This window comes from Dipodomys spectabilis, unplaced genomic scaffold (genome assembly GCF_019054845.1).
Source record: "Dipodomys spectabilis isolate Male_0828 unplaced genomic scaffold, ASM1905484v1 ptg000018l, whole genome shotgun sequence".
NCBI classification, from domain to species: Eukaryota; Metazoa; Chordata; class Mammalia; order Rodentia; family Heteromyidae; genus Dipodomys; species Dipodomys spectabilis.
Window position 1 is genome coordinate 1,219,768 of NW_024870695.1, and position 15,200 is coordinate 1,234,967.

The window sequence follows — 15,200 nt, forward strand, 5'->3', positions numbered from 1 at the left end:
GCTAGCTGCTCTTCTTCCTGCCACATGCCTGTCCTTAAGCCCACCCTCCCTCCCAGCCCTTCCAACATAAGTCCATAGGCCAGGCCTAGCTACAGACACCCTACTTCTCATTTTTACTGCCCGCACACATCCTGCCATCTGACTTGGACTAAGGATTGCTGCTTATTTGTAGGCTAAGCGAGCAGGGTAGGAAGATTAAGGTCTAAGGGGAAACAAGGAGCCCCTTCTTGACCCACAAATTGGCAAGCAGGCTGGAGGCTGAAGGGTTCCAGCAGAGCCCTTGTCTTAGCAGACTTGGCAATAGAAAGCCCTCTTGACTAGTCCTTCAAGATGAGCAGGACTGCCAAATCTTAAGTTCAGAGGCCTTAGGATTGGTCTGAGCATCCTCTTGCAGAACTCAGGTGCCAGATGAAGCCAGTATGCTTGGGGCCTCAATACTTGGAGAAGGGGGAGGGAGATAAGAACAGAATCCCTAGGTGGCTGGGGAGAGGGGCTAGGAATATAAGCCCCCACCTCCACTCCAGTCCATAATGACAACACTGATGAGTCCATTCTGCTGGCTGTTGCTTTTCAGGCCTGCAACATGCTTGACTTGTGCATGTGATTCAAGTGGCGGGGTGTCCAAATCTCCTCTCCTTCCCCTTCTCACCCCCCTTTTCCCGCTGCCTCCTCCACAGAGCAGAGATGCTGTTCACTCTAATTCTGCTCCAGGCCAGGCACCTTTCACTCGGAGTCTTAGGGGCTGTGGGGTTCACCCACCTAGATTGTTTGCTTTACACTTTCCTCATGCTCAGAGGAGAGAGTCAGAGTCAAAGCTGACCCAGCAGACCCTCCCTGTCCAGCCCGCTACCCCTCACCCAGTCATGTCAGAGCTCCAGCCATCTGTACTGGGTTAATTCAGACAGTGTTCAAGGCTGGCTGGTTCAGCTCCTTCCTGGAGAATTAAGGTGAAAAGCATTGACCCAGGAGATTTGCCTTGGTTGGGCCTTGCTTTCTGGGCATGAGCTTGTTTCCCTTTGTGCCCACCCTCTGCCCTCTGCACCTAATGTCCTCCCTGCCTGTTCGCCTGCTGCCTGCTGCCTGCCCAGTTGGGCCAGTTCCTATCCCAGGTCCTCCCAGAACTGGCCTCTCTTCTGCCTGCTGCAGAGGCATGAGCTGGGTTCCTGTCCCACCCCTCCTGCACTTGTCCCCTCCCTCTCTTCATAGCTTGCAACCCCTCACTCCCAGAGCCGCAGCCCCTCTGCCCCGTGTATGTTCCCTTAATTTGCCTCCTGGTGGAGCTGAAGGGCCAGATATATACATTTACATATACGCATACACACATATATACATATAAATATACATATACATATATATATGTATGTGTATACACACACACTCCCACACACACACAATCCCAGCCATGGTGGTACAAGGTAGGGCAGCTCTTGAGGGGGCTGGAGGGGAATATGCTCAGCTCAGTCTTCTCTACCAAAGCACACCCAGAACTGGACTCGGGCTCTCAGAAAAACCAGGTTGAGGCCTGCCTCAGATCATGACAGACCAGAGCCTAGGCTGGGTCAAATTCACATTAGAATCACTAAGAAAAATGCTGTTAAAAAGTCTCAACCCACACGGTGCTCTCCTCATTCTGTCCTCTTCTCTGCTCTCTTCTCCCTCACATCTACAGTCTTCCCCTCCTAGTCTTTTCACTTCCTTCCCTCAGTGAGCTTCATCTCCATGGCCCCCTGGAGTTGCCAGTGTGATTCCTGAGCAGCGCCCTGCCCTCCTCAGGCCCTGGGAAGTCCCCAGGGTCTTGATTCAGGTCCCATGCAGACCCAACAGAGCTGACTGAAAAGGTTCTTCCGCAGCAGTGTAGATATGTCTAAGGAGCCATCTTCTGAGGCTACACCTAGGCACGTTTATCTGTGACTGGTGTTAAGCGGTGGGCCTGTGAGCATAGTCACCACCTCTGCCCTTATATTGTCCCTGGTAGCCCTGGGAATTTTGCCCTCCCTTCCAGCTCACTTGGGAGCTGCTATGCCAAGTATAGTCAGACTAGGCTGCAGGATGTCTGGACCCAGCCATTGTCCACTAGATGTAGAACCCTTGGAAAAGCAAGGAAAGTGGGACTGGTGGCACTAGGGTCCTTTGAGAGCTTTGAGCAGTGGAGACTCCCTTAGGGAGAGGAGTTAGAGTGTGATGGGTTTCAAGCACCTTTCTGAGCATCTTAGAGTTTGCCTGAGCAAACCAAACTCAGCCCTTAAGGGCCAGGCTGCCTGGGAGCTTAGGCCTTTGCCGTTCCTTCTCTTTCCCTCCCTACCTTCTAGAAAAGTGTTTGCTGATAGTGAGATCTCTATTACTAACAAATACTTTTCTAGAAGGTAAGTAGACACAACTCAGTCTAAGTACTCTGTTTTGTACTAAGACTTCTTACCGGCCTTTTTCAGACTTGTGAGAGCCTGGGAAGTGCCAGGTACCTTCTCTATCATTTTTAATCTCTGGGCATTGAACTAGGCAGGTCCACACCCCTGTGGTTTTCAACTGATGATGACTTCATGCTGCAGCTCTGGGAACAGAAGTGGGCATGCTACAGGATGCTTGAGCGAGGAGGCTTGACAAACACTGACCATAGCCCTTTCCTGCCCTCAGATGCTGGCGACATGATTGAGATGCAGGGTTTTGGGCCTGGCCTGACAGCCTGGCACTTGGAGCCCTTGTGTGGCCAAGGCTCCTCCTGCCTCTCCTGTTCCTCCAGCAGCTCCCCATATGCAACCCCCAGCCACTGCAGCTGTGTCCCCGACCGGTGAGTAGGAAGAGAGCCTGGGATGCCAGCCTCCCTTTAATGAGTCTATCCATATGTGTCCTTCTGTCTTTACAGTCTGTGTCACTTGCATGGCAGGCTGGCCTCTAGAGTTGGACAGACCTGGATTCAAATTTTACTTATGTGACTTTGGCAAGTTTCTGAGTTTCTCAACCTGTTTCTTCCCCTGTGAAGTGGGGGTGCTATCACTTACTCTCTAACACACTTGTAAAGACCACATGAAGCTGGGCACTGGTATCTCACGCCTGTAATTCTAGCTACTCAGGAAGCTGAGATCTGAGAATTGCAGTTCAAAGCCAGCCTGGGCAGAAAAATCTGTGAGACTCCTATCTCACAATAAACCATTCAGAAAACCAGAAGTGGCGCTGTGGCTCAAGTGGTAGAGCGCTAGCCTTGAGCTGAAGAGCTGAGGGACAGCGCCCAGACCCAGAGTTCAAGTCCCATGACCGACAAAAAACCAAGTGAGAAGTTGGGCACTGGTGGCTCATGCCTGTAATCCTAGTAGCTACTTAGGAGGGCGAGATCTGAGGATCACAGTTCAAAGTGAGCTCAGGCAGGAAAGTCTGTGAGACTCTTATCTCTAATAAACTACTCAGAAAAAGCCAGAAGTGGTTCTGTGGCTCAATTGATAGAGCACCAGCCTTTAACAAAAAAAAAAAAAAAAAAGCTGAGGGACAGCACACAGGCCCTGAGTTCATACCTCAGAACTGGCTCAGAAAAAAAAAAAAAAACATGCCTGCACATAGTAAGTGCTCCCCACTTCCCAGTGTGGACACAGAACCTGCTGTTGGGTGACATATCTGAGAGCACTCAACACATCCCTCAACACCTGCCATGTGAAAGAGCAGTGTGTGGACAACCTTTGTGTGGGCCATTGGCTGGGTGCTGTCCTTCACCTGTCACTTTATGTTTTACCTGTTACTCCTGGGGACCTTCAGGTAGCTTTCTCCAAGATTTACTAAAGCCAAGTTAGTTGCCCAGCATTGATATTGGGAGTAGCAGCAGTCATAAGGAGGGCGGAGGCAGGGAGGAGGAGCCCACTGGTCTGCTAGTCCATACACCTGCCTGCCTCTCAAGCCAGAATACGTGCTCATCATCACCCATCACTAGGTCGCACTACGTTGTTTCCATAGGTTGCCCCTGAGGCTACTGTGCGAGAGCATGAAGAGGCAGATCGTGTCCCGGGCCTTCTATGGCTGTGAGTGTGTGGTGAGGTGGGAAGAGGATGGGAGAGGCTGGGAGTGGGAAGGAGGCACCAGCCATCAGGGTGTCCTGGTTGTCTACCACAGGGCTGGCCTACTGCCGCCACCTGTCCACGGTGCGGACCCACCTGTCAGCACTGGTGCATCACAACATCATCCCACCTGACCGGCCTCCTGGGGCCTCAGGAGGCCTCACCAAGGATGTGTGGAGCAAGTACCAGAAGGACAAAAAGGTACAAACTCTGGGGTTATGGGTGAAGGGCTGGAGTGGGCCCCATTGTGCACAGCTGCTTGCTCTGGGGGCAGCTTCCTGGAAGGAATGAGGATTACAGGTAGAACATGGCAGGGGGTGGGCTGACTTCCTAGAAGTGGCCTGAGTCCCCATAGAATCTCATACTGCTGGGTCTCCATGGGAAGGGTCTGGGCTGGGAACCTTTTCTGCTTCTTACCTTGCTCCAGTGATCTCAGGCAGCTCTTTGGCTCCCTCCGGGCTTCATTTCCTGCCCTGTGAGGAAGGAGGTAGGGCTGGATCTCATCTAGCTGAAGGGGGCACGAGAGGACTTGGCTCCCCCAAGCAGAGTTTGCCCAGGCTCCAGCAGAGGAGTCCCCGCCCCAGCCTGAGCCCTCCTTGAGCCGGGGCTTGGGCACCTGGGCTGGGGCTTGAGCCTGGGAGCCACACAATCTTTACCCACTGGCTCCCTCAGAACTACAAGGAGCTGGAGTTGCTGCGGCAGGTTTACTACGGAGGTGTGGAACACGAGATCCGAAAGGATGTCTGGCCCTTCCTGCTCAGCCACTACAAGTTTGGCATGAGCAAGAAGGAGATGGAGCAGGTAACAGAAACTTACACCTATGGGGTAAGGGAGATGGGAAACATGGCAGAGGAAGATAGCGCAGCCCCACAGCCCTCACCAGCAGCTTTGCTCTAGCCTTGAGATTCTGGGCCAGAGATCCAGTGTCTGCCAGCCCTGAAGAGGAGGCCTTGGGGTGCCCTCTGCCATGATCATGATGTGGTCCAAGCACAGGTGGACACAGCCGTGGCGGCAAGGTACCAGCAGGTGCTGGCGGAGTGGAAGGCTTGTGAGGTGGTGGTGAGGCAACGGGAGCGGGAGGCTCACCCAGCCATGCTCACCAAGTTCTCCTCGGGCAGCAGCATTGACAGCCACGTGCAGCGCCTCATCCACCGAGATTCGACCATCAGCAATGATGTGAGCCAGACAGGGGTGGGGGAAAGGGAGGCGGTGGTGGCTAGGGGATAGGGGAGCCTGGGGGTGGGGGGCGTGGGCCAGAAGTCTTTTATGCACTCACTGACAGTGGGACCCACAGCAGAAGGCTCAAGGTGTCTGTATCTCATTTTCTTCCACCAAAACAATGGGTTGCTGCCTATTTCTTGTCTAACAAGATAATGATTTCCCCAGACTGGGAAGGATGCGCAATGTGTCTGCCAACAACTTCCCATTTCTGACCTCTGTTTCCTCATCTGCTCTCATGCTTCTCATCACAGAGGCTGCACCAAGGGTACCCAGTGCACTCTGTGCCCCTCTGGTATCCACTGGCAGATCCCCTCTCCCCCACATCTGTGGCCTTGTGGAAGTGGCCAGGCAGAGCTAGTTCAGAGCATGGGTGGAAGTTCTTCCTTTCTTCCTGGCATCCCTCCTCCTGTGTTTAGACAGCAAGATCTACACCACAGTCTCTACACCCAATTAACACCAATAAGTTTCTCTCTCTCTCTCTCTCTCTCTGCCTCTCTGTCTGTCTCTCTCTCTGTCTCTCTTTCTCTCTCTCTCTCTGTTGGTCATGGGGCTTGAACTCTGGGCCTGGGTGCTGTCCCTCAGCTCTTCAGCTCAAGGTGAGCATTCTAACATTTGAGCCACAGCGCCACTACCAGTTTTCTGGTGGTTAATGGGAGATAAGAGTCTCATGGACTTTTCTGCCCAGGCTAGCTTTGAACCTAAATCCTCAGATCTCAGCCTCCTGAGTAGCTAGTAGGATTGCATGAGTGAGCCACCAGTGCCCGGTGATGTTTCATTTTTAGAATACCTTTATCAATTTATGTTTTTTGTTCAAAATTGTCTCTTGTTGCTTTACTAAACCCTTTCTAATAATAACAATAACAGAAAGCATATGTTGAAGCAAGACTTAAAAGAAATGTGGACCAGGTATGGAGGTACATGCCTGTAATCCCAACACACAGAAGGCAGAAGCAGGATGATCAAGGGTTCCAAGCCAGCCAAGGCCATTAGCAAAATTCTAACTCAAACACAAAATTCAGCTATGTTCCAGTGACTCGTAACCTAGCTACTCAGGAAGACGAGATCTGAAGATGGATATTTGAAGCCAGCAAATCGAAGAGACTTATCTCCAATTAGCCAATAAAAGCCAGAAGTGGAGGTGTGGCCCAAGTGGTAGAGTGCCAGCCTTGAGTGAAAAAGCTAAGCAAGAATGTGAAGCCCAGAATTGGGGAGAAAGTGGGGAAAAGAGGAAAGAAAGGAGTGTGGGAAAAAAATTCTCTATCTGGGCTCCATTCTGACGCAGGGAGAGGGCTGGGGCTATAGAAAGGAAAGTCCTGGGGTGCTGTGAGGAGCCAACATGTGTGGATTCACTCTCACTAGGTATTCATCTCTGTGGATGATCTGGAGCCCCCAGGTCCCCAGGGCCCTGAAGATTCTAGACCAAAGCCTGAGCAGGAAGCAGGAGCTGGGACTCCAGGCACAGCAGCAGCGGTGGAACAGCAGCAGTCTGTAGAGTTTGACTCTCCAGACTCAGGGCTGCCTTCCTCCCGAAATTACTCGGTGGCCTCCGGCATCCAATCTAGCCTGGATGAAGGCCAGAGCATGGGCTTTGAAGAAGATGGAGGTGGAGAAGGCTCTAACAGGCCAGCCCCTGCAGGCCACTCTTTCTCGGAGGAAGATCCCAGCCAGGAGAAGGCTCCCAGGGCCAGTCAGCTGGAGGCAGGGGAAGAGCTGGAGGCTGTGTGTGCCGCGTCCTACACTGTACGTGACCCCTCCCTGTGGCCCTTGGTACTGTTCCCAGTGTCTCCAGAGGTACTCTGGACATCCCAACACCTGGGGAGCAGCTGCCAGGGTGGTGGGGTGCTCAGCCTGTCCTGACATGGAGCCCTAATCCCATCTCTCAGCATCCTCAGAGGACCCTCTTCTAAGAGTTCTGGCTTCCCTATTAGGCTTCTTTCTCCTGCCCCAACTTGGGAGAGGCTGTCCAGCCTCTCCCCTGAACACCATACACTCTTCCAGATAGAATTACTGGACACCGTGGCCTTAAATCTGCACCGCATAGACAAGGACGTACAGAGATGTGATCGTAACTACTGGTATTTCACTTCCTCCAACCTGGAGAGGCTCAGAGACATCATGTGCAGGTGCCATTGTGGGGCAGGCTCAGGGAGGGAGGCAAGGAGGCCCATGCTCAGGCTGCTACCAGTTTCTCTGTGAGGGGTTAGGTCTGGCAGATGTCTTATTCCTCTCCCTCACACCCAATTCACGCCTGCTGCCCTCTCTCAAGAACAACTTCCCTATAGTGCACCCACCTAACCCTATATTCCCTGAGACCGCCCAGATCCCCACTTCAGCCACTCATTTTTTTTTTTTTTTTTTTTGGTCGGTTGTGGGTCTTGAACTCGGTCGGGGCCTAGGTGCTATCCCTAGCCTCTTTATGCTCAAAACTAGCATTCTACTACTTAAGCCACAGCTTACTTCCAGTTTTTGAGTGGTTAATTGGAGATAAGAGTCTTACAGGGACTTTTCTGCCCAGGTTGGCTTTGAACCACCATCCTCAGATCTCAGCCTCCTGAGTAGCTAGTATTCTAGGCATGAGCCACCGGCACCTACCTATTCAGCCACTCTTCTACAGGAAGACTCTCCTGTTTTTGTTCCCCTGTTCTACACACCAAGCTGTGGTAGCCATTTCTTTCCCCGAGTCCCCAAATGCCTTGGGGAGCAGGGGACGTATATAGCCTCCCACTGTCTCCTGAAGTGAGGCTCACAGGAAGTGCTTTACAACTGTTGAAAGGCTGATTTGGAGGTAGCAGGCTATTGTAGAGGTCATGTGCCCAGATACCTCTGTGGGAAGGGAAGGCCAGAGCACAGCCACAATGACTTAGTGACTATCCCTGGCGTTTCAGCTACGTGTGGGAGCACCTGGACGTGGGCTACGTGCAGGGCATGTGCGATCTGCTGGCACCTCTCCTGGTCATCCTCGACAATGGTGAGGGACACAGAGTACGCAATCCCAAAGTGGAGCTGCGTTGGGGTAACAAACTGGAGAGGAAAGATGGCTAGGTTGGGAAGGGTGGAAACAGGAGCCCTGCCGGTCTCACTCTGGTCTCACTGCAGATCAGCTAGCCTACAGCTGCTTCAGCCACCTCATGAAGAGGATGAGCCAGAACTTCCCCAACGGGGGTGCCATGGACACCCACTTTGCCAACATGCGGTCCCTCATCCAGGTGAGGTCTGAAACCACCTGGGGGGTCATAATGGCGGTGCTAGACTAGTCAGTCCATTCAGAGAGGTCACCGAGCGTGCTAGAGGGAGGGGTCTTCACACATCAGCTTAATTTCTCTCATTAAAACAACAAAAAACATGGTTGTCCATGTTACAAACAGAAGACTATAAGTGTGATTTTGCTGTGTATTCGAAGTTGGTGGTGAAATCTAACACTCACAAATAAATATAACTCCAAAGGAATACTGCCCAGAGACAGGCAGGGAGGCAGCAGCAAGCCTCCACCCAAGGAGACCTTAGCTGGCAGGCACCGTACAGCATCCCTGTGCGTGGCAGCTGAGGGTGGCAGAGAGGCAGCCTTCGATCAGTCTCTTTCCTTTTCCCCTGTGAGATCCTGGACTCAGAGTTATTTGAGCTGATGCATCAGAACGGAGACTACACCCACTTCTACTTCTGTTACCGCTGGTTCCTGCTGGATTTTAAAAGAGGTAAGAAGTAGGTGGTGGGATCAGCAGACTAGGGCCACAGATGTGGGAGATCCCTCTTCCTCCCAGTCAGTAATCCCCTAACTGTACCTTGGCACCACATGGAGAGCTTTGAAGCACTGCGAATGCCCTGTGCTGGCTCACCCTCGGCCTCCCTTAGGTTGAAGAGCACATGGAACACCCAGGGCTGCAACCATCCCCCTGATAGGTGATGATCTTTGAGCCTTTTTCAAACTGTGCGTCTTCCCTAAGCATTAAAAGTTGATTTCCCCAAGGAAGAAGTGCTATACGTGGGTAGCCAAGGGAGCCAGGGCAGCCTTATCACCAGGCCTGTGCTGGTGAGCCTGGCCTGGTGAGCGCCAGCCCCTTCCTGTCTGCAGAGCTGCTGTATGAGGACGTGTTTGCCGTGTGGGAGGTGATCTGGGCGGCCAGGCACATCTCATCAGAGCACTTTGTCCTGTTTATCGCCCTGGCTCTGGTGGAGGCCTACCGAGAGATTATCCGAGACAACAACATGGACTTCACTGACATCATCAAGTTCTTCAATGGTAGGAGCTGGACCAGCCATCCGACTGTCCCCATCAGGGCGTGGGGACCTTCATTCAAGGCCTGGGAAGAATTGGAGGGTTTTCAGGAATACCAGGGTCCCTTCCCCATAGGCAGGGTAATCAGCCACAGGGCCCCTCCCAGCCTACTGCCCTGTCTGTACCTGGCTACAGTTACCTATGTTTCTCTCAGAGCGGGCTGAGCGTCATGATGCCCAGGAGATCCTGCGGATTGCCCGAGACCTCGTCCACAAGGTGCAGATGCTCATAGAGAACAAGTGAGGGCTGTAGCTGGGGCAGCAGCGTGGACAGCCTAAACACCGGGCCCCTGAGTGCCAGCAGGCAGAGGCACGGGCAAACACAGCTGGGACTGTCCCAACTCCCCCAGCCACCCCTGCCAGCCCAGCTGTGTTCCTAACAAAGTGATGTGAGCCTGGGATCCGACTGTGGGCAGTGCTGGCCCCATAGGGCAAGTTGGGCCAGGATGCCTTCAGACCAGGGCTGGGACAGGAGGAGTTGGCCTCAGAGAGCAGCTGCCTTGGGGGACAACTATTCTGTTCTCTGAAAACAACTGGGAATAGCCCCACTGCCACCTGCAGCCTCAGCCTGGACTGTTCCCTAATACCTATCTGTAGGGCTAGCAGAGGTGGCAGGCCGGGGAGGCTCTAGCGGCATGAGCACCGCCTACAGAAAGATCTGGGGGGCAAGGGGATCTGTGCTATATCTCTCCCGAGAGTCCCTTTGCGGTCCCAATAGGACAGTAACTGTCCTTTCAGGCATGTGACCTAGGCCCTCCCCTGAGACTCTGGGCAGTCAGACATGAGCCCAGGGGGAGCAACCCAGCTCAGCAGCACTGCCACGGCCTCTGGCGACCTGAGGCGACCCCCTCCACTCCCCAGTGTCTGTACAGTGTAACCCTTGCCACCCTGTCCTCGCTTTATGCACCTAGATACACCCCTAAGACTGTGCATAAATCCCATACTTGCCGGTTGGATGGTCTAGAAATGTAGCAGGAACACTTGCTCTCCAAGGTAGCCCAGAGAGATTCTGTAGGGATGCACTCCATTACTTGCCCCAGGCATATGCTGAGTTCTTGGGGCTGAGGGATTCAGGGGTACTTGGGTTCCTCATTTGTCCCTGGGGAGAAGCAAAGCCAATTCTGCCTTCCACATGCATCTCAGGATGCCAAAAGACCCAGGGACCCAGAAACTCCTTTGGAGGAACTGTATTTTGTGGGTGTGTCAGAAAGGGCCCTGCCCTTGACCTGAGGCCTTGGCATGTTGCTTGCTCTGTCAGCTCCATATCCCCTACCACCCAAACACGTGCAAGCTAGGCCTGGCTCTGGGGCCTAGAGGCCACACTGGCTGGCTTCTGCTTGGCAGTCACCAAAGTCTGCAGACTTCCTCTATCTGAGAACCATGAGAAAGAGCCAGCAGCCCTCTGCACCCAGCATACCCTGCCCACCCCTGCCCCTGGGCACTTCACAGCCTGTGCAGGGCCAGCCCACCCCACTGCCTGCCCCTGTTGTCCATGAGTCCTTGGCCTCCACCAAGCACGAATGGCCAATGTGTGCCTGCCTTAGTGACGAAGTGGTTTTGTGAGGAGCAGAGTGTGTGTGTGTGTATTTGGCTCAGAAACTATACTCTTCAGTGTAACAGACCAATAAACAGCATTTGACAATGCTTGAGGCTCTGGAGGCTACTTCTGCAACTGACATTGTCTCAGAGTGACCGTGCATGGGGCAGGAGGAGGTCTGTATTCTCCATAATTGAACAGTAAAGACATAAGCCCCCAAAGTCAAGGATGGCATAAAGGGGATCAACATTTCCTAGACGGAAAATCTCCAGTCCTTAGCCTGGCATGGAATAGTCCAGAAGTTAAAGGTGATGGCCAGACCTCAAATAGTCAGCACCCTGGAGGAACTTCACCCCAAAATCGTGGTTCTATCTCAAGTTGACAGTGACCTCTATCCTGTGCGTAAAGGACCTCAGTCACCCAACAAAATCTCTGTCTCGAAATGACACTTTCTGGGAACTAGGGACTACTCCCAACAGATTCAGCTGCAAACCCAGCTCATGGCCCGAGCATGATGTTAAGATGGTATACATGCTGGGCACTGGTGGCTCACACCTGTAATCCTAACTACTCAGGAGGCTAAGATCTGAGGATCATGGTTCAAAGCCAGCCCAGAAAGAAAAGTCTAATTAGCCAAAAGCCAGAAGTGTAACTATGGTGCCATCCTTGACCTGAAAAAGCTATGGGAGAGCACCCAGGCCCTGAGTTCGAGCCCCAGCATTGCCCCCGCCCAAAAGAAAGCCCCCAGACCAAAAAAACAAAGACTACTGTCCTGAGCCACATAGGCAAAGAAACTACTTGGTTCTCTGGCCTGGAGGAATCAGAATTCCTTCTGCTGTGACCATGGAAAATCATCTCCATTGTTCCTACCCAGACCCTGGGTTGGGCTAGCACCATAAGGAATCTCCTAACCAAAATAATGGTCTGCTGGGGACAGAGGCCAGTCTTCTGGCAAGACCAGGAAAGAGCTCTAGAAACCATATCTCAGCAGACACTCCTCAGAAAATGAATCCTCTCTCACAGAACAGAGATTAGTAAATGGAGGCAACTGGATTCTTACTTGGAATTTCTGTCCACAGGCTCTAGATACTCTAGAGATACAAGAAGCGTAGCTTGTCTACCTTCAGGAGCTATGGGTCATTTACAGAGCAGGGTGCATCTATGTTCTCAGTGCTGGGCAGTCCTAGTGATGAGTGGGTGCTCACAAAGAGTTAACCCCAACCACAGTCCCCCACCCCCCTTTTGTTTTGTCAGTTGTGGGGCTTGAACTCTGGGCTTGGGTGCTGTCCCTCAGCTCTTCAGCTCAAGGCAAGCTCTCTACCACTTGAGCCACAGTGCCACGTCCAGTTTTCTAGTGATTTATTGGAGATAAGAGTCTCACGGAAGCTGGGCGCCAGTGGCTCATGCCTGTAATCCTAGCTACTAAGGAGGCTGAGATCTGAGGACCACGGTTCAAAGCCAGCCCTGGCAGGAAAGTCCGTGAGACTCTTATCTCCAGTAAACCACTAGAAAATTGGAAGTGGTGCCGAGGCTCAAGTGGTAGAGCGCTTGCCTTGAGCTGAAGAGCACAGGGACAGCGCTCAAGCCCAGAGTTCAAGCCCCACGACCAACCAAAAAAAAAAAATAAAAGAGTCTCACAGACTTTCCTGCCCAGGCTGGCTTTGAACTGTGATCCTTAGATCTCAGCCTCCTGAGTAGCTAGGATTACAGGTGTGAGCTACCAGTGCCCAGAACCATTGTCCTCTTGAGCTTTTCCTGAAGCTACCAGCAGAGGGAGCCCACATCTCACATGTGAAAGCTGATGAGATGGTGGGGCAGAGATGGACTTGGACTTGCTTAATGCTAACCTCCTTCAGTGGAAAAAAGACCTATAGGACATTATGGTCACCGCTCCCTTCTTCAAGGCTAACCCCCGTATATCACAATGTCAGTTCTCTCTGAGGAGCTGTCAGGTGCAGTGAAGGTCAAGCTAGTCTGGTCTGAGGTTAGGTCCAGCTAGCTGTTCCCTGATCTCATTTTTCCCACCACTTACTCCGGAGACAGCCTGCCACAGGGCTAGATTGTTAAAATGCCACTGTGAAGACAAGTTCCTCCATACCTAGCTGGTAACATGACTTCTTGGCCTCTGACCTCCACCCTCTTCTCATTCTTTTTCTCTTTCCTGGAAAGACTTGGTGGACCCCTAGGATGTCTTCTCATGACCCAAAGCCAAGTGGCCTTCTTGGGAAGAAGCTGCTTACTGCTTATGCCACAGTCTTGGGGTGTGTTGCTACCAGGCTAGGTCAAGGGTGTCACATGCTAGAGGGAAAATTCTGTTCAGAGATCTGAACGTAGCTTGAAGGGCTCAGACAATTGTGCGACCATGTGACTTTAACAAATCACTTGGCCCCCTCAAACCTGTTTCCTTATCTGCTCAGCTGGGTTAGCTCTTTATTTCCTCCAATGGGCTGTTTGTTAAAAATGGTTGGAGGAAATATAAAACATTACAGAGGCATAAGGATGACCAAAACTGCAGTCTAAATTTGAGGCATGTGATGACAACTGGGTGTCTTGATTTTAGGTGTGTGTGTGTGTGTGTGTGTGTGTGTGTGTTTTCCAGTCCTAGGGCTTGAACTCAGGGCCTGGGCACTCTCCCTGAGCTGCTTTTTTTTTTTTTTTTTTGGGAGGGGGGGTCCGGTCGTGGGGCCTGAACTCTGGGCCTGGGCACTGTCCCTCAGCTCTTCAGCTCAAGGCTAGCGCTCTACCACTTGAACCACAGAGCCACTTTCAGTTTTTTTCTTTTTGCTTATGTGGTGCTGAGGAATCGAACCCAGGGCCTCATGCATGCAAGGCAAGTGCTCTACCACTGAGTTACCTTCCCCCCAGCCCTCCCTGAGCTTCTTATGCTCAAGGCTAGCACCCTACCACTTGAGCCAGTGCCACTTCTGGCTTTTTCTGTTTATGTGGTACTGAGGAATCGAGCCCAGGGCTTCATGCATGCTAGATAATCACTCTACTACTAAGCCATATTCCTAGCCCTCAAACTGTTTTTTAAAATTGACCATTCTCCAAACAGCCCAGGGTATGGATGGACTCCCTATCCTTTCTACTGGGTATTGAACTTAGGACTGCTGGAGGATTGGGATGGAACCCTAGTTCAGAAGCACTTGTTAGGCAAGTATTCTACTCTCTGTTTTGTTTCCAACCATTCCAGTTGTTTTTTGTTTTGTTTTGTTTTGGCCAGTCCTGGGGCTTGAACTCAGAGCCTCGGCACTGTCTTTAAGCTTCTTTTGTCAAGGCTAGCGCTCTACCACTTGAGCCACAGTGCTACTTCCAGCCTTTTCTGTTTATGTGGCACTGAGGAATTGAACTCAGAGTTTCATACATGCTGAGGAAGCACTCTACCACTGAGCCACATTCCCAGCTGGTTTTTGTGGGTTTTTCTTTGGGACAGTACTGGGATTTCAAATTCAATTCAGGGCTCCTTACTCAAGTTTGCTTGCTCTGCCTGGATGGTGCTCTAGCGCTACCACTTGGCCACACCTCCAGCCCTCAGCCTTGCCTTTTTTTCAACTTTTCTGCTCAGGCTGGCCTCAAACCAATATCCCCCAGATCTATCACCTGAGTTAGAATTACAGGTCTAAGCCACAGACATCTGGCATTTTTGTGTTTTGAGACAGGGTTTTGTGACACAGCCCTTGCTGGCAGATCCTGCTGCCTCCACCTCCTTCTGCAATAAACTGACCCAGATGCTGCAGGCTGGCAGCTTTATCTCAGGTTTCAGTGCAGGTTTATTTCAGTTTTATATTTTATTCCAGGCAAGTGCTTATTACATGGATAGTATTCATGTCTCAATACCTAAAGTTTTGGAGCATGAACAGCCACTAGAATACAGTTCAATAGTAAAAATACAATATGTACAAAATTAGGGGTTTTGTAGTTTTGTTTTTTTCCCACACAGCAGATGTATCCAAACACATAAAAATCTCTACAGTCTGGGGTCGCTACAGTTTGTATTTCAGGAAACGGAGACACAGTGACCGAGTCCTCACTGTAAACAAGGGCCACCTCTTTAGGGGTTGGGGGTGGGACCCTGGGATGGGGGGAGAAGCAGCTATTCCCAGAGAGCAGGGGCTATATGGTGACCCCCAACT

General features: G+C 51.8%; 1 protein-coding gene across 2 annotated transcripts in view; it reads left to right on the forward strand.

Annotated features, from left to right (window-relative positions):
• The window catches only part of Sgsm2 (small G protein signaling modulator 2), a 40,073-nt gene extending 28,899 nt beyond the window's left edge, over positions 1–11,174 (forward strand). For both annotated transcript variants that reach the window (XM_042670864.1, XM_042670872.1), the window contains 12 exons: positions 2,632–2,785; positions 3,937–4,001; positions 4,093–4,238; positions 4,710–4,838; positions 5,031–5,213; positions 6,618–6,998; positions 7,257–7,381; positions 8,144–8,226; positions 8,355–8,464; positions 8,854–8,950; positions 9,328–9,495; positions 9,686–11,174. In XM_042670864.1, the coding sequence (XP_042526798.1) occupies positions 2,632–2,785; positions 3,937–4,001; positions 4,093–4,238; positions 4,710–4,838; positions 5,031–5,213; positions 6,618–6,998; positions 7,257–7,381; positions 8,144–8,226; positions 8,355–8,464; positions 8,854–8,950; positions 9,328–9,495; positions 9,686–9,774 (1,730 nt within the window). In that variant the 3' untranslated portion in view covers positions 9,775–11,174. The remainder of the gene's footprint in view (positions 1–2,631; positions 2,786–3,936; positions 4,002–4,092; positions 4,239–4,709; positions 4,839–5,030; positions 5,214–6,617; positions 6,999–7,256; positions 7,382–8,143; positions 8,227–8,354; positions 8,465–8,853; positions 8,951–9,327; positions 9,496–9,685) is intronic.
• Positions 11,175–15,200: the final 4,026 nt, after the last annotated feature.